Raw genomic sequence first — 19,920 nt, forward strand, 5'->3', positions numbered from 1 at the left:
TTTTTAAGAAGCATCGGAACCGTACAAAGCTCAACAAACATCAACAGCGTCTTTTTATGCCTCAGATCATCACACTTTCGCTGTCAAAAATATACATCTTAAATATTTTTCTGTCCGTTAGCGCCTCAATGCAATTAACACACTCAGATTTTTGTTGATTGTCTTCACAATATCTTATCTCTTTTATTTTGCACTGATATCGAAGCTTTCAAACAGACGCAAAACAAAAAGCGATAACTACGTTAGTGTTTGTGTGATCAAAACGATAAATAACTGAGCTTTCTTTCTCTTCAAACTCGTTATGCAATCACTTTCATTAATAATACAAATCACGACGCATCGAAAAAAAAATTCGACTTCATTACCGTAGTTCAAGTATTTTTTACATTTTTTGTGAATACCAGTTACCGATACAGTTAGTGAAATTCTATTGATTCAAACGCCTCGAGAGATAAATTTGCAATAAACTAATCATTTTTGAAGAAATAGTATAATTTAAAGGTGATTTATTCCTAAGATATCAGTTAATGGTTAAAATAATTTGTAACCGCTATTAACCATCTAAAATCGGTCAACAGATTTACCGGTTAACCATTCCCAGCCCTACTTCTGGAAGAAATAGACAAATATAAATCAGGATCACATTGCAAATTTTTTACACTATGAAATATATCATATACAGAAAAATTTTGGGGAAACGGGTTGAATACATGGATAGATATGTCAAAATTACTGAGAGCTTCAGTTGCTCATCTTAATAATCAGACTGCATTGTTTCCCCCATTTAATTTCCATGTTGATTTTTAATAATGGAATTAGGTGATGCTTAAATAATAAACCTATTTTATTAATATTATGTTTTGAAATAGCTAAATGAAGTTAAAATATTGAAAGAACAACTAATTTTTCTTTATATATTAATTTTTACTAAGCTCATGTTCCAACAATTGTTCCTTCATAGCTTTAGAGCAGACTCAATTATGCTTCTATTTTACCATGATTACATCAATCCAACTCGAAAGTGTGGATTTTATCAGCTAGAACGTTGATATCCCTTCCTCCCCAAAACTGACATAGCTTTTTACTGGACTTCCCTGGTCCTATTTTGAAAATCCAGTATTCAGTTATAAAATAGATGGTTTGGTACTACCGGAGTATATGAACCAAGATGGCGGACACGGAACGTTGTATGTGTACCAGATTAGGGTTACGTGCTCGTCATAATTTTATTCCAATTTTCCTTATTTTAGTTCTATTACGAGCTCAGGGACTAGCCAAGTGACTCCCGTAGTATTTGTACCTGAAATTATGGCCTAACCTGGTACACGTACTACGTTCCAGTGTCCGCCATCTTGGTCCACATACTTCGGGAGTACCGATGGTCCCATATGTTAAAATAATATTTCCTAATGGCTATGGTAACATATATTGGCCTTTTTCCTTGCATGTTTTTTACCCTTTTTTCAAGCGAGATTCTTTAGGTTTTACTAGGGCAAGGAAGAGAGTAGTAGTATTTGTACCTGAAAATATGGCCCAACCTGGTACACACACTACGTTCCAGTGTCCGCCATCTTGGTCCACATACTTCGGGAGTACCGATGGTCCCATATGTTAAAATAACATTTCCTAATGGCTATGGTACCATATATTGACCTTTTTTCCTTACATGTTTTTTACTCTTTTTTTCAAGCGAGATTCTTTAGGTTTTACTAGGGCAAGGAAGAGAATAAATGTTATAAAGATTTTTGCATATTTTTCAGTTCTTTTGGGGTAATTCTGTAGTTTATACTTGTGAGAGACGGCTCAAAGTAAATTTATATGAATTGTATCATATACAACATAAGTTTCAAGTTGAAATATGTCTATGCAATTTTAATTCTTGCATTTTTCAAATATTTAGTGAGAAATTTAAGATGAAGAAAATAATAATAATTGTATGCTTGTTAGAAATTGGTTGCAGATAGCAACTGATATTGTATTTTTCTTTCAAGTTACATCCTTTAGATCAGGGGTGGGCAATTCTTTGTGCTCGCATGCAACATCATGGCCACGAAATTTATCTGATGCTTGCAATTTTAAATGGGCTCTTGTTACTTGTATACATTTTTACAAATCTTCCGTCATATCATATTGCTTGTAGAGACTTCAATCAATACTTGCAAACCAATGGCAGTCACAGAACATCAAATATACACCTTGCAAAATACTGCGTTAGCACAAATATAAAAAAAAAACATTTTTCTGGCAAATTTCATTGTATGAGGGGTTTTTCTGCAGAAATAACCCTGTTGAAAAATGTCTTCTCGCAAAATTTTTCTTTCATTTTCTCCTATGAATGGTCAAGGGTGTAACAATCTATCACCAGTAACAGCAGTCTGGAAATAAATTTAAATTTACAGAATTGTAGTAATTTGGTTTACATCAAATTTTATTCGTTTTCTAGGTATTTGTTTTTGCAGGTCATAAAAAAACAATCTCTGGCTGTATTTTGCCCACCCCTGCTTTAGATGCTGCTAGTGAGTTTTTGTTGTACCATAATATGGTTTGACTTTATAATATACCTGGTAATGGTATTCAAATCTGTGTCCAACACTGTATAATTTTATTCTATGTGTGAAGAATATCTTGAAATATTGCTTTACACAAAAATGGGTTGATTTGTAGCCCATGTAATACCATGATATATAAATGTTTTCAATCTCTTTTTTCCATGCTGACCATATTGTCTCAGCATAAATATTTTGCCATAATTATCATCATTCATCAGATTTTTTCTTTGAGTCATGCAGAGTGTGACAATTACGGTACCTCACTAACCTATAGAACCCGAAGCTGAAGTCTCGTGGATGATGGGAGTTGTATTCATCAGCATTGATAATTTTTAAATTTTTATTATGTATAAATAAGGAACTGGTAAGGAAATGTATAACAAAATTATATATTGAATATTATCTTACCAATTATATTGAAAAAACTTGTTATATTTAAGTAATCTCTTTTTTTCTTTATGTTTGCACATGCAATTTATCAAACAAAAAAAAAACACTTGGAAATTTATAACGAATACATAATGCAATATGCAACATACTATTGTACTAAATTATAAAACTGAAAAAGTATTTGAATATAAAATTAAATTCAAACAAAAAGATAAACGCTTAGTTTACATGTTAGTGAAACAGTTCACCTTGATTTGGTAACTTATGTCAAAGTTATTGTTTTTATTATGTCCCGAAGTCCAAACTTCCTAGTTAGATCTTGGGATACATTCTGAGATATTTTTCAGATATTAGATTTATAGATTACACTATAACGATTTCTTTTCTTCTCTCTTTGACATCTTCGCCAGACTTGCACGCAGTTTTCTAACACTGAATGGTCCGATGTAATTCTGTTCTTCACTTTCTTTGATTTCTATGAGCTGTATTGTCTGGTGATCACTTGCAGCCTGGAAAGAACATTGTGTAATTTGAAAATGGTAAAGGTTTTCTTTTTTTATTGTAATCCAAGTAATTTATTTCTATGTGAATTATCAATCTACAATTACTTTATGTTCAAAGTACCTATGCCAATGAGTTATTCATGTTCAAATTTATATATATATTTTTCAAAGTGGTTAGTACTCACTCCTCTTTCTCTCGGTATGCCATCTTCAGTGATCAATTGTCCTGCTTGACCTGGTGCAGTCAGTTGAGGCCTGGGAAGCTGACTCAGAGTGTTGCCATGTAAACAAACGGCTTCCAGCTCTTCATTTTCATCAAATGACTTACTCGGAATATAATCAATGTTGTTTTTGCTCATGGTAAGATATCTTAGCTTGGCACACGATTTGAAGAGATCTTCAGGAAATTCTGTGATAACATTGTCAGACAATTTAACTTCTTCAAGCATGAGGCTATCAATGAAAAAGTCTGGTGCAATGTAGTTGAGCTTGTTTCCATTTGCACTGAAGAATTTGAGCCTGGGATTGCCATACAGAAGACCAGACTCCAATCTTGTCAAAGCATTGTGATCAAGCCTTAGGATTTCAAGTTCTGAGTTTTGAGAAAACACATTTTTCGGTAGTTTTGTCAGTCTGTTATGAGATAGATCTATCTCAACTAGCCTCTCATTTTTGAATAAAGCCTCTGCAGGGATTTCTTTTATTCTGTTGTGGTCGAGAATAAGACGTCGCAAGTTGGGTCGTTCTTCAATCAACTCAGTTGGAAATTCTTCTAATTTGTTATAGCTCAATTCTATGGTAGTTACTCGTAGCTGCTTGTCAGAGTTTGTGGTCTTTGTCATATTGGTGATGCGGTTTCCTAAAATGTATACAAATATATGAAATATATATTGTATCAAATATGAGACTATAGCAATTTCTAGATTTTTCTCTCACCTCCAAGTTTCACAGTCTCAAGATCTGGTTTATTTTCGAACGTTTCTAAAGAAATTTCACCAGATATTTGATTATCAGCAAGGTCAACCTCTCTAAGCTTTTCATTGTTTTTAAATGTCTGTTCATCAATCTGTAAATGGATTAATCGTTGTTATAGCAGGGATATTTTTGTTTCTATGCAGTTCACTCTAGATTATAGTTTTCTTACCTTTTTTATTTTATTTTTTGATAATTTAGCGACAGTTATCAGTCTTGTGTTTGAAAAAAGAGATTTGGACAAATCTTTGATTTGGTTCCCAGAAACATCAAACTCTGTTAGTTCTGGATTGTTATTTAAAAGGTTTTCCGGAATTTCCTCTATTTCGTTGTTGGAAAATTTTACAGTCTAAATACAAGGAAAAGTAATGTTATTGTCCAACCCAATCAATCAGGAAACCAGTAAATGCCAGTTTTATTGGTTTTTGATGACATATATTAACTTCTCACCTGAAGAATTGAACTTGCTTCAAATAGTGTTGATGGTATAGATTTGAGTTTGTTTCGACTAAAATCTACCGAAGTCAGTTGCAAGTTAGATTTGAAAGTCTTTGGATTCAACGTTCCATTCAATTCGTTTTCTTGAACAGTAATTGTTCTGTGAAATATGAATGAAATAATGTATACTCTGAAATCATTATTTTACGCCAGCCCTTTTCAAAGTTGGATTTTATTTGCTAGAATTATTTTCTCACCTCAATTCTGTCATCTGTTCTATGACTGGGGACAACATCTCTGCATCTCTTAGAATATTGTCATCAAGATTCAAATTTCTTACTTTTTCACATACATCTTCTAGTAATTCCAAGTTACTCAATCCTCTGTTATGATAAAAACAATTCTTAATTATAATCAAGATTTCTATAATGATCATCTTAAATTAATAATGACTACTGCATGTCTCAGATTTTTAATAATTAATACAAAATATGAAAACCTGGAACTGCAGTCCATTGTTCTTGTCTCTGGATTCCATTCACACGGTGCTGCTGTGCATCTGTTGTCTCCATATTCGAAAAGGCCATATGACATTTTGTTGATATTCATCGCTCCATTTTTTGAGAATCTTTGTTTGAGTTCCCAGGGAAGTCTCTCATTTCCAAGCAGCAAGTTTACATATCTATAAGAATTGGTATTGAATTTTATAACATTGTATTGATGGACTAAATGTCAAACAACTTTCATCTAGTTAAAATTTTTCAATAAAAACGATTTATGAAATTATGTTTTTAAAAAGTTATTCTGTGACACCAACCCAATGTTCTCTGTTTTCTTGAAAGTTTCTTTAGGAATGCATTCAATTTCATTTGACCATAATCTCACATCTTCAAGTAGCGGTGTATTATCAAACAATTGATCTGGAACCTTTTTGATGTAGTTGATTGCAACATGAAACTAGAATGCAAAGATGAAAGATTTATCAAATATTTTATGGCATAAGTCAATTCACAACGCAAATAATAATATTTAGTTTAAATAGTATATAAATTTTTCAGGATTAAGTTCAGACAAAAACCTAGCAATTGACGAAAACTATACTATGGTATTGACTCTGCAAATGGAAGCCCAAACCCATAGTATCTCCTTGAACATGCATACTTACTGTATTCAATGCAAAGTTGTCTTGAAACATAGTACTGTATAGACATGTTAGTTGATTTTTCCACAAAAGAACTTTCCTAAGTTTGGTTAATCCTCTGAAAAACCTTTCAGGTATGTCTTGTAGCTTGTTCCAACTCAGATTGATGACCTCCAAATTTTTGTTATTTCTGTGTAAAGAATGGTCGATAAATGTCAATGTAGAAAATCCTTTGGATTGTCCAAAGGAAACTATTACAAGTTTGGTACGATTCAATAAATTTGAGTTTTTTTTTAACAAAATTAATAAGTTTCCTCTGATTCAAGTTTATTGTTAATATTTTTTTGTTACTTTATCTACACTGATTTTCCGGATTTTTTTTTTACCTGAATAAGTCTTCTGGCACATATGTTAAATCATTGGCCCATAACAATGCAGATACAAGTTTTGTATTTGAGCTGAACAGTTTGAATGGTAGTGAACTTATTTTGTTGTTGCTGAGATCAACTTTTCTCAATTCAGGATTATTCTGTAATTTTTTAATTACGAACATAAATATCATTGCCATATACTATCACAAGTTATGATGTCATCTTTGCGATCCAATTAAAAGCGGATGTAAATTTTTTACAATGAGTTTGTTTATCGCTACTCGGAACTCGTCCACTAATCTTGTTGAGTATTGTTTGTTGTTGCTACCGTCTTGACATTGAATTCGATTTTAATCTTTGACGCATAATCATTACATACCACAGAATTTCGGTTTTGAATGATTATGTTTCATTTGATACATTGCTATTTTTATCATTTTGTTTTGTTTACAAAATATATCAATATTTGCCTATTGGAATGACCATGCAAATTAATTACCTAAGCGTGAAGTTCATCCGATGCATTATTCTCTCAACAATTAATCTAAATATTTTTATTCAGGAATAATTGTAATGAATAAGCTGATGCTATGTTTTTTCAGCACCTATGTTTTATCACTGTTACAGAAACTCACTTCCAAAGTTCTTTCGGAAATTCTGTATAACATATTGTTTCTTATACGGAACTCTTCCAGTTTTGTATTTTTGGAAACAAGGTCTCTGATGTTATCTGCGACACTGTTGAATGATATATCCAAGACTTTTAAATTTTCAAGACCTTCAATTTTTCTCTGCAATATAGTTAGTTTTGTTAAACACTTTATTCTATTTTGTTTGTAACATGGGTTTTTATTGACATAATAATTATAATAACATTTCCCGACTTGATATTATTTTGGGCCTGTGTGTAAATCTTGTAAGCCAGATGACCAATTGACCTCAGCAGGATACGTCTTTTTTTTTCTATATATTTGATAGTTTTTATGTATGCCTACATAGCAACTTACCCTAATAGAGGGGGCATCTGTTATTTCGTTGTTTGGTAATTCAACTTTTTCAGTTTCCATAGGTATGTCAAGTTGCCTCATGTTCATTGACCTGTAAAGTCTTGCCAATTTGCATTCCAATTTTTTGAAATTTCTTGAATATCGGCATCGACTGCAAAAAGGATTTTGTATATTAAAATATATTGGAAAATGTGCGTGCTGAGCAGTTCCGGACGAATATCCGTGTATCAAAGCACACCTGGTCATGATTTTATTATCAATTAATCACGAGCCGTCAAAGAAAGGACATGGAAAGGTTATCACGTGTAACATACGTCACAACTCCACGCTTTTCCAAAAACTAAATATTGCTAAATTTAGTATTTTTCCCAGTTGAAACCCAGTTCAAACTTTATCGGCCTTTTTTACTGAATATTAACTCTACTAACTTGTTAAATATTTAAGAATGAAGGATGTATAGAATATGATATATACGGGTATATATAACGCCTATGGCATTTTAGTAGTATAGTGTATTCTAAATTTTTTTGCCAATTACTGCAAAACCATTTTTGTTAACCTAATTTTATGACAGAACAAGTAGAACAATACTCACTTTGGTAAAGCTTCCAGTTCAAATAAAAATTGCCCTATTAATAATAAAGTGAAGAATAATTCGTTTTTCATCTTGTTGAATAAATTGCACAGCTCCCAGTGTCAAAATATTACTGAATAAATCCAATTCCTACTGTTGCTACCAATATACTGTTGTTGTTTTTATGTCAATTTCACAGTGGTTGTTCTAAGCATATAATAACTGTTGTAGATAATATTGAAGATCGTTAATGCCAGTTTCTGTTATACAACTAGCCGTCATCTGAATACTGAAGTTTTATATGTCTTGCACTGTTTTTTTTTATTTTTGTCAAACCGTCGGTATGATTCTCTCTCCTGTTATTGCCGTCACTGATAGTTTTTCACACGTCACTTTCATCGTTTTTCACGCGTCACTTTCATCTCCTCTGTGCCCTAGGGGTACAAATTTTACGACAGGGTCTTATATGGATCCCTTTATTGTTCATGCATTCCGATTCTCATTTCTGTATTTTGTGTTGTAAAACATTTGGACCTTGGAATATGTCACATTCAACAGAAGTTATGGAGTCCTAGTTTCCATTCCTAATAATTTATAAAAAAACAATTTCTGTTTGTGTACCATCTCATTTCAATTTCAGTGATTTTGTTCAAATAAACAATTTGGCGATAATAGTTTTGGACCCTTCGGCTAATTATCATTCCTTTGGTACTGCCAGACATATTGGTTTACTAAACTATCAAATAAACTTACGCTAAAAATAATCTCCAGATGTTATCAAATATTAAATTGATCCTACTTTAATCATAATTAAAAAATAAATACTTGGAATATGTTGCTACTCATTTATATACTCAATAAGAACTGCTTGTCCTTGATAGAAGGAATAAGACAATCTCTAATTTGATAAAGTAATGTTCACAATTCAATTTTTCATACTTCCCAAATGATGATACCAGATATCTGCATTAGCATTTATACAATATATATGCATGCTTGTGTCACGTTTTAAAGATCGTCTGAATATGCCAAATGTCGGAAAAAATTGCATAGGTCAGTTTCAGGAAGTACATCATAAGTCATGATAGTATATCTGCCAATTAATTGTCAAAGATTCAATGATTTTTAATATATATATTTATTTTATCATTTTTAGGAATTGTTAACTTTTTAAAAATTCAAAATATATATTTAATATCCTGCATTCTTAAAATATGAATGTTAGGAAAATACAGTACTTTGAAATCAAGAAAATATTGATATGATTTTAATTTACTGCGTCTTATGATTATAGATTTATTTTTCTTGAGTTTGTTTCGTATTTGTAAAAAAATTTCCTTGTATGAAACTCTGCTCTGACTCATTTAATTATAAAATTGTATATTTTCAGTAATTTTTCTGAGTTGGCACGAATCAGGAACACCTAATTTAATGGATGTGTATATATATTTTTATACGTCGTGAGTTATTTCATGGCTTATCGTAGATCTTATCTAGATGCAATTTGACATTGACAGGCACGAATTTTGTTCAGTTGCCTAAGGGTCAAATCATAATCCATCTTGTGTTTTTATTTTCAAATGTTGGCATCATAGTTTGGAAGAAATAGTGCTGACGCAAACCTATCCCGTCATTACGTAAAAAATATGAACATTTTCCTACATCTTCGAGATGTTTCTGCTTTACGTGACCTATTTGAAATACCTACAAGAGATGATATTTTTATTTATTCACTATTTTATAAGGTCAAATAATCTGATGTTTTGAAAATATTTAGAGCTACTCGAAAAGCACCAGTCTCGTGGTTACTCTCCACAAAAATAACATGAACTAACTCCAGTTATTCTCATTGGCGGCACAAATTCCCTGTATTAATTTCATTCATCTCTAACAACATGATATGGAATGAATGTCTTGTCTGTTGCCAAAAGTCTTAGACTAAAATGGGGTTCTGTTCTATTTTTAGCTTTAAAAAGAAATCACAGATACATCCTTACATAGAGTGCTACATGCAAAACCAGCCTTGTGCTTCTGTGACTGTTTTTGTCAGTTTCCAAATATTCTAATCGATCTGGTTGGTTATAAATGTGTTCAGAAAACCTTTTCAACAACGAATGTGTATTTAGTGCATATAACAATAGGATATCTCCTTCCCTCCCGAAAAAATTATTGTCACAAGCGGTATCTACTATACTGAAATCTTTAAGTAGTTCTTTCCTTCCATCAACCATCTATTTAATTGGCTGATGACATCTTTATGACGGAAAAGAACTATTTGTAACTGGCCTACAGTTAGAGTTATATTCAGCAACTTCTGCAATGTTTTGTTTATATTTAGATGACAGAAAAAGTGGAAGAAAAAAAGACAGCAGGTGAGCTCCTTTTCTTCACATCATGTTTGTAAAAATGTTATATATTTTGCATATTTCAATGCTGCTTGTCATACCCATGTCAGTTTTAAAATGAATATTAGAATATATTGGGAATAATTTTTTTGCATAGTTTGATAAATGAAATATCTGGAGGTCTGACATAATATAATCTATATAAAAAGTCTGCTATATTGAAATTGACCTAATTTTCCGAATGTCTTTGAAAAAAGCAATCTTGTAACATTTAATGCTAATCTGATACGAACTTAACGTAGCATTATTAGTTTTTCCTGGTGTTTTTTCCATATAAATTTGATTTTTCTTAGTATAATCTTTTCCAGATGTTCAATAAGATCAATATTCATGTTATGTTTCATACAATCAAAAGTGTCATTGTGTCAAGCAATGAAATGCCATATTTATACATAAATGCATAAATTAACCTTGAGGCATTAATATTTTGGTTATTTATTATTCTTCATCATCATACTATTTATTGTATAAAAACATTCTTATTCTGGTTTGTTATTTTTTTGTATGTAATTATTTGACCTTTCTTGCTAGAAACTAGCAAAGGGCGTCAACCGGTTTTGATTTGTTGGATCAAGATTTTAACCATGTTAACATTTCATGTATGAATATCTGGAAATTTCAAGAAAAAATACTTTTGAATTTATATAATAAATTTATATATAAATATGTTTGGTATATTAAGAATGAAATTTGTCTGCACTGAACTAAGTTTCTTAGAACATGCTTTCCATGCTTTTATACTAGTTTGTTTTAAGAAATTCAAACAAGTTTCATTTTCAAAAAGTATTGTTTCAGAGTTTTATAATTTGACTTCTTGCATATTTTAATAATTTATTTTCATAGTAAGTGACCTCACTCATGTTTTTGAATGGATTTTGTGCTTACAATAGTTTTTTATTTTTTTTTCTATTATTAAGGCCCTGGAAGTGATGATTTGAAAGTTTATATTAAAATAAGTTCAGGCGTGCTACCAATTCTCTATATCATTTCCTAATTTTAGGCGACTTCGTTGCTAAACAAACAACAACTTTATTGGTAATAACATCTTTTCTGTAATGTACTTAGGTGGCGATAAAAGGCAGTTTTCTAAAAAAATAAATTATGTAAAATCTTGTGACCCAAGGATATGCTTAAATACTAAATGGCATGTAGTGCTTTTATGGCCGCAAAATTGAATGACTAATATAAAACAAAGTGAAAAAGCTGGCTAGTTTGCCTTCAGTGAGGTTTTAAAATGGGGGTGTGGCTTTACTTGAAGCAAAACAAATTGAATGCTGCGAAGTTTGGAAAACACTGCATTAACACACCAAATCCCTGGAGATCAATTGTTCTTGGTGATAGTCGAACCTGCTTCGAGGTTGATAAACAGCCAACTGACATTTGCCTCTTTATGTTATGACATTCATCATTTGCCTCTTCATGTTATGACATTCATATCATAGACAATGTGTCGACTAGAATTATAGACAAAATGTTGACGTATAAAATAATTTATGTCAAACAATTTAACACAGACTGATGAACTTTTGCATTCTGTGATACCTCCTGGAATGTCTGATTTCATATTAAAGCTTGTTTGTCTGTGGGCATATATTTTTATGACACAAGTTGTCTTTTGTAATACCTTCTGAAATGGTTGATGACTTATTAGAGCTTGTTTGTCTGTGGGTAAAGAATTTTTCTGACACAAGTTGCTTTCTGTAATATCTTCTGGTTGCTATGTAATATGGCTGGTTTCATATTGAGGCTTGTTTGTCTGTGGGCCTAGAATTCTTATGACACAAGTGTGAAACATTACTAATTACTAGGAGAACTTTTGATGTTTTTTTTTATATTGTATATACCTTATTAGTTTTGTGGATTATACAAAACATTCAAAATTGCAATATTCAATTATGAAGACAAACGATATTATAACATCATAACATGAAATTCTAATTTATTTCATTATGATTTTATGTACTTGAAAAACTGATGATGTATAATAAGTCGCATTTATTCAAGCAAATAGTAGAAAACATCTTCTTTATTGCAGATAAAAAGGCAACGGAGAAAACAAAACTCGAAATACTGAAAGCAAAACAAGAAAAACTGAAGGAAGAACTTCTACTGCAGGAAATGAAAAAGCAAGAGAAGGAAAATAGGTTAACATTTTTAAGTATTCTTATGTATTGTAACCAGGTTCAACATTCACTTGTTGATGTTTGTGATCTGATTTATTTTTGGCACTTGTTTCCGGTCACTTGTAATTTTATATTGCTTTCAATTTTAGTTCAGGGCCTTGGAACTGTTTTCAAAATCAAGCAATGTGCATGTTAAAACTTTTTCATTGAGCCATGATATAAATCATTCACCTCAATTCAATTAAATTTATCTAGTTAAAAGATCTGTCTTAATTCAGCACTATCTCTATGCCATAATTATCATAAAACTAGAAGTAAAATAAGAATAAATCTCATTTCTTCATTTTTTGGAATTGTTTATTTCTGATTCGTGGTTTGCTTCTTTGATTGAACATTGATTTCGCAGATAGATTGTTACTTTTAATTTTAAAGTAGGATTCGGATTTCTGTAAAAATTTAAATGTCCAATCGTGATACAAGTTGCATTGTATGAAAATTATCAAAACTTTTTTCTAAAGGAGTTTTATACGGTCTAAACCAATAGAATAGAGCACTGCCATTACTTTTCCTGATGGTAAATTGTGTATGTTAAGCTTATCGTAACCCTGTAAGTACTTCACATCATCCCGAAAGCAATTTCTGGCAACTCTAATTTTGATGATGGTTTCTTAGTGGTGCTTCCATAAAAAAATCTTAGAGAATAAAAAGTTTTCTACAGGCTTTTATAATTTGATGTTTGTGTAATATTGGGATTTGAATATTTGAATAAAAATTTTTGCCCTGTGGCTATTTCAGATTTGTAATAAACATAAAATACATTATAGCATATGAAACTGAAATTATATTGTAGGAAAATGTATACTGATGATTGCCAAGCAAATGATGAGAAATTTACTATGAAATTTATGACGTTATTTCCACATTAAACAAAAATTGAAATCACACAAAATCATATCATGCAAAATCATTGGTAGAGGATATTCTCAAATGAAATGTGACATTTTTGAATTTTTGTGTTATTTCATAATTACAGATTGGAAATGAAAAGGAAAGAAATGGAGGAGGCAAGAAGGTTGAAACAGATTGCAAATGAACAACGAAAAAGAGAATATCGTGATAAGATTGAAAAAATGAGAGAAGTAAAAAGAAAACTTGCCGAATATAAAAAACAGTGGAATAAACAAAGGGATGATCTTGAATGTGAAGATCTCAAGGTGCTTCAAATAAGTTCGGTTGTGAACCTCCCAAATTTTTGTAATTATTGGGAGATACATTTTTTGAAATAAGTATGCCTCCTCCACCATCCTCCAAAATAAATATAGAATCTTATCATATGCAAATACAGAAAATTGTATACAGTATATTTAATGAATAGAAAAAAAAATCAATTTTATGATTAGCCCAATAAACTGTTTTCAAAGACAAATGATATCTAAATATCATCACATTTATGGGTTTGCATGTATTTAATTATAATGAATTAATACTGATTTTTTTATGAAATAATAGATGTATGGTGTATTTCCTGCAGCAGAAACACATGTCCTGTAATTAAACTGATAATGTTCATTACTGTCTATGAATTACCTTTATTAACATTGAGAGGGTACATACTTCCCAAAATCTCATTGAATGATAACAAAATAATTTTTTTATTTTTATGCGAATTTTATCAATGAACTCAATATAGAGGTTATTGCTTATATAGCTTATTTTCCATAGTATTTGCATAATGTTTTTACCTTTGTTCAAACTATCATGCTCGATTAAGTGTGAATCGATGAAATCTAGATATCTTCTATCTTCATATCATTGAAAAAATAAACATGTTAATCATAGAGTAACTTGAAACCATTTTCAGCAAAGTCTGAAATGTTTCCGTAGTCGTGTAGGAAATGCAACCTTTGTTAACCTGAAATTGAAAGCAGAGTGACGTACATTCTGAAACATGTTTGACTCAAAACTGGCCAACTGCCAACGCACAAATGTTGATGTCTGATACTTGTGGCGTGACTAGGTTTCTTATAGTTCAATTTTTGTCCATTCGTTAAAATCATAAAATGAACTGACAAAATAAATAAAAATTAGTTACATGGAATTAACTTGATAGATTATTGATATCTTCATTCTTGCAGGAATTACCTTTACCTCATAAGATTGTAACTCAAATTCCTCATCATTTGTTGGGAGATGTTCTCAGTCTTCTGGAGTTCTTCCATACTTTTGAATCCCTTTTCGATGCGAAGGATGAGTTTCCAAAAGGAGTTTCAGTCAGTGAGTCAAATTTTATGGTAAAATTCCACCAGTTACTGTAAAATAAAAATAACATAATTTCTTTCCACTAAATATCATGTATATTTATGAGCTTTCGTTAGATCAGTGGTTCCCAACATTAGTGTGCCCCAAAAAGATTTTGGTGTGCCGCGAAGAGATTTCATTTTGGAATTTATTTCAAATGATTCCAATCTCTTAAATTCCAGGAGAGTTACCCCACGGCTCTTGCTAACAAACAGAAACCACAAATTTGAGAAGTCGTATTTCAGGTATTTGGGTATTGTTTTAATTCTAAGTTTTGCATAATGCGCGCCAACACCGTTACGTAAAATTGAAAATGTCAAACAAGGTAACAAATTATTGTGTGAAATTTTTCGTAAATTTGCCCAAGGAATTATTATTTGATCAGTAGAATTGCCATTATTGCCGATTTATTGAATTATTATTTAAACTCAAAATAACATTCAGGATTCACGCAATGACTTTGCAGGGTTTTTATTCACCAGGCTATGTAATACGAAAATAAAACAGACACAATAGGAATGTAAAATCATAAGAAGGTCAACTATCTTCTTCATAAATATCCGCATTCGACGTCAGAAATGATAATATTATTGGCTTAAAATTGGGACAGTTAATTTACCATCGGTGGGAAGAAAGATCAAAACGGCGTAAAAGATAAAAATCGGAATAAAATCCTGAATTCACTCTTTAATAGCTGTTTAACATATGTCGCCCATATGAACGCTTAGTTCTCCCAGGAATATAAAACCAAACGTTGAGTAGGAAGAAGTCCTTGTAAAAAAAGAGGGGACGGGCCGGAAAAGCTCACCAACATAAAAATACCTAGCATTCTGGATGCCAGTTATATGTGTATTAAAAATACCTGATATTCGACAATTCGTTAAAAATATTCTAATTATTTTATTCGATGAAAATATTCTATTTTGCCCACCCTTGCGATCGGTAATCATGCCAGTAATCTGGCGAAATGCTTGGTAGAATAAACACTAATGCAATGAAATTTAATAATAAAACCTTGATTAAATTTATTAAATTGCACTATTTCACGAAAGCGTGATGGAATTGACGATTATTTCATATCTCGAACACAGAAACGGTTATTTTTCGGATAGTTTCTGCCGTCTGAAAAGTCGAATAAGTGTTTCAACATAGTAAATGCTACAATCGTTGCCATCAAATTATGCTTGGGCCTTGCACGAAATTCATAACGTGAAAAGATTCGTCCATCGGTGAAAATAGTTTATAACAACTTTAAACCTATTTAGTGTTTTTAGCGATAATAATTAATTGTTGAATAATGAAATTGGTTTGTTTGCCTCTTTCATATCTCTCACAAGTGCCGACAATAACACTATTGAATGCTTTTGGCAATGGGAGAAACATTGAATTGTAACAAAATAGGTTGTACAAGAGTGAGAATACCTGTGATAATAATAAGGCGTAACGTGGAACGGGGAAGGTCGAGAAAAACCAAAGCGTATTAAGTCACCCGTGCGGCCGCGCATCTTTTACGATACTGTGAGATGCTCCGAAGGTGGGTCTCGTGTACATTATTGTAAAAAACAGTTATAATATCGGTAACTATTATTAACCATCCATTTTAAATACAGGGTATGTTGTATTAACAAGAATAGAATTTCCCTCATCTGATCTTCTATGTTTTTTATTATTTTATAGCTTAATGGCTTCATTAGTAGGAAATGTTTCTATTTTGTGATAGGTGTGCCGCGAATACTTAAATAGCTCAATAGTGTGCCGCGACATAAAAAAGGTTGGGAGCCGCTGCGTTAGATCATAGTCTAACTTCTTCAGATAAAACAAGATATGGCGTAATCTAACGAAAGCTCATAAATATGTTTGATATTTCGTGGAAAGAGATTATGTTATTTTCATTTATCTTTATAATACTATCTTAGTCATGCATCCTTGTGGCAACAGCCGCATATGGATCCGGAATAGAAAGTAAACAAGGAGAAAGGACCTGCAGTTCAATACACAATACCCTAGTTACTGTAACATAATATTTCCAAATCCCTTGAAATAATTTTGAATATCCAGTACATGTACCGCAGAGCAATTAGTACAAATCATAATATTTACAAAGTGTTTGAATTTGCCAATCCAGAAAAATTAAATCCGATATTGTTTTGTTTGATTTTCAAAAGCTTCATTAAAAGTGGAATTAAATGCCCTTTTCTGTCTGTCGAATGCTACAGAAATTTTTTCAAATAAAAATATTCTAAATCCTTATTTTTCAAAATGTGTATACGTATAACGTATAGTCCTATTTTAAATGTATTCGGATATTTAATATGGGCTAAATATAATCTGTGTTATCAATGATCATGGTATTTACGGTATATTATTTTATTGGCTCGGTACTTGATATTCTGACTGTGTCATTGGTGTCAACTTCTTATCCTCCGGTGTTATTTGTGGTGAAATACTTGGTATCAGGATGTGTTGCTACTAAGTCATTTACTTCTATTTATGTTATATCTTATATTTTGACATTTCTGTATTATGAAAAACATATTCTCACCAATTCTAAAGTATTAAAAGTTTGATGAATATTTGTGGCCTTGTGATGAATATCTTTTCATCTTATATTTCGAAACATTTCATTGTTTAAATCAGTGATTCCCAAAGTGGGCGATATCGCCCCCCGGTGGGCGAAAACGATACAAAGGGGGGCGAAAAAGTCGAAGGGGGCGATTTCGAGAAACCTATTTTTGTTCGGCGCATCGTGCACTTGATTACTGTATACTGCGTGCTTTCGTAGGTTTGAATTACGTGGGCGATTATCAAACGCGAAATGATTGCATATCCAAGGGGTCAGCAAAATACGGCCGGAGTAAAATAATCTGGCCAGGACGCTTCACTGAATGGAGCTTTCCCGACCTTTGACCCCGGAAAATTCTTCCTATACTTTACTATTTTAAAATTTTAGGTGCTTATTTTAGGAGCGGTTTCGCGAGTTGTTGCCTGTAAAATGGGGTATTTGTTTTAAACTATTATTCTAATTCATACCATTCAACAATCTGTTTTTTAAAAATACCGAAATTTATTTAAATTTCCGAAAAACAACTAAAAACTAACGAATATAATTCAAAAACGCAAAAATGAGGTAATGTTCACGACCACGCCTGAAAATCTGTCTGAGTGAGAAATGTGTCTGGGCGTTTATTTTTTCATCTTGCGGACAATAATTTTCCAAAATGAACATTACAGAGAAAAAGCAAAGAACTAGTATTAGTGATGCCCATTTAGAAAATGTTCCAATCTTGGCGTCGTAAAGCTATCAAGCGTGATGCAACAAAATGACAATGTCACATTTAATGTCATTGTAATAATTTTTTAATAAGACGACTGATTTGAGTTCACGATTTGTCGCAGTTTTCGCACGATGTTCCGTTTTTAACTTTCAAAAATTATATATATGACTAGCAAACCTAAATTTTGTCCCGCGAGCGACATAAAATTTGCCGGCCCCTGGGCCGTAGCCTATAGTCTGTCACGGCTTTTTCCACATCCGAGTGCACGAATCCAAAACAAATGGCCGATAAATAATTATCTGGACTAGTGATCGGACTGGAGGCCGTGGTAGGACAAGGAATCGGGGATGTATTTTACCGAAGACTGTGATATATCATGTATTTTGGTGCAGGCTGTAGGAATGAATGAGATTTACGAAAATTATTATTATAAGTTTGGGGAAATTACCTTTGTTTTCATTATTTTAATGTGAAATGGGGTGAATTTAGGGAGTTAAATGCTAAATGCAAGGGTACACCGCGGTTGTTGAGGTAGAACCCTGGATTTTTTCATTTCCGACCTCTTATATGGTGAAAAGGGGGCCGAGCCGTGCTACTATTTCTATCAAAACAACGAAATCGCCTTTCCATCAGTAAACGGGGTAATTTTAGATATAATAAAAAAAAACTCGCTGAAGAACACCAAGTTCATTCATCTCATTAAAAAAACACTATGAACTATGATTTGTCTTTTTATTTGGTCTGTAATATATTTGTTTCTGACTTTACATTTTTTTTGTAGTGCCGGGGGGTGATGAAGTAGTATAAACTACTTTAGGGGGGCGAAGGTACAAAAAGTTTGGGAACCACTGGTTTAAATAATAGAACGTATCATGCTTTTGATTATTTCACGTATTCATTGGAACTTGGTTAATCACGTGTTGATCTTGTAACTTGTTTTGTTGAAAACAGTTGACTCATGGTAGTGGTTTAGGATATTGTGTTTATTTGAAGGGTTTGAGTGTGGTTGGTGTTGTATATGTATAAAAATGTTCTCTTTTCCATTTCCAGGTTTACTTGAAAAAGCTTTAATGAAAGAAGATCAAGACGGACCATTATGTGATTTCCTATTTTTCTTTTTATCAAATTTATTCAGGACTCGAACAGAAGAGGAAGGAGAAACTTTATACACATTAGAAGCTGAAGATAAAGGTATATTGTTTCTTGATTCTAAGTCATGTGTTTTTACTTGAAGAAAAGTAGAGTTCTGTCACTGGGCCTAAAAGGTACATAATATATGTATTGTTGAGAGATATCAAAAGTCCGATTAATTAAGGATACACTAAAACAACCCAATTCATTTCACATTAGTCACCTTAGAGACAGTTAATGTGAATGGACCAATTATTTTCACTTCACTAGCAAAAACCGAATTTGCAATTCCATCATTAATGCGCCAATATACTTATTTGTTTATGCACGAAAATAATCATTCTGTATGACAGTCAAAAAATGGAATTCAAATTCTCTAATTTTGTGAGGTTTTATTGCGTATCAATGACACTTGTTGTTTTCCTTGACGTTTAATCGGCTTTGTGAAGTGGTTTCTGAAACCTCAATGTTTATATGTTTACGATGAAATCTTATAAGCAAAGTGCGTGCAGCGTACTTATATCGTCACAGTATATTCTTGGATATTATCTAATTTTTTAATGATTCTTTTTTAAATTCTCTAGTCTAGCATTAGCAATATCGTTCAATAGTAGTGCAATGACATTAGGTTTCGATAATATATAGGCTACTTGGCATGAATGAAAATTGGAAAAACAATCAGAGCTGAATATTTTATGCTTGCGGGCTGAATAAATACAGTTAATTACTTTATAATAAAAATA

At 31.9% G+C, this 19,920-nt stretch overlaps 2 protein-coding genes across 3 annotated transcripts in view; one reads left to right on the top strand and one right to left on the bottom strand.

The window, feature by feature from the left end:
- The window catches only part of LOC120327061 (bromodomain adjacent to zinc finger domain protein 1A-like), a 49,677-nt gene that overhangs the window by 14,748 nt on the left and 15,009 nt on the right, over window positions 1-19,920 (top strand). For both annotated transcript variants that reach the window (XM_039393446.2, XM_039393447.2), the window contains exons 8-12: window positions 10,284-10,317; window positions 12,386-12,494; window positions 13,507-13,687; window positions 14,609-14,747; window positions 19,097-19,237. In XM_039393446.2, the coding sequence (XP_039249380.2) occupies window positions 10,284-10,317; window positions 12,386-12,494; window positions 13,507-13,687; window positions 14,609-14,747; window positions 19,097-19,237 (604 nt within the window). The remainder of the gene's footprint in view (window positions 1-10,283; window positions 10,318-12,385; window positions 12,495-13,506; window positions 13,688-14,608; window positions 14,748-19,096; window positions 19,238-19,920) is intronic.
- LOC120327062 (uncharacterized) lies at window positions 1,259-9,195 on the bottom strand. Its single transcript, XM_039393448.2, has 13 exons — window positions 7,967-9,195; window positions 7,372-7,522; window positions 7,000-7,155; window positions 6,380-6,522; window positions 6,018-6,183; window positions 5,670-5,809; window positions 5,352-5,534; window positions 5,110-5,235; window positions 4,865-5,012; window positions 4,587-4,763; window positions 4,379-4,508; window positions 3,628-4,301; window positions 1,259-3,448 (listed from the first exon to the last, which is right to left on the bottom strand). The coding sequence occupies exons 1-13, from the start codon at window positions 8,035-8,037 to the stop codon at window positions 3,308-3,310; spliced, it is 2,406 nt and encodes an 801-aa protein (XP_039249382.1). The 5' UTR covers window positions 8,038-9,195; the 3' UTR covers window positions 1,259-3,307.

The sequence above is a fragment of the Styela clava genome, chromosome 4 (genome assembly GCF_964204865.1).
Source record: "Styela clava chromosome 4, kaStyClav1.hap1.2, whole genome shotgun sequence".
Lineage (NCBI taxonomy): Eukaryota > Metazoa > Chordata > Ascidiacea > Stolidobranchia > Styelidae > Styela > Styela clava.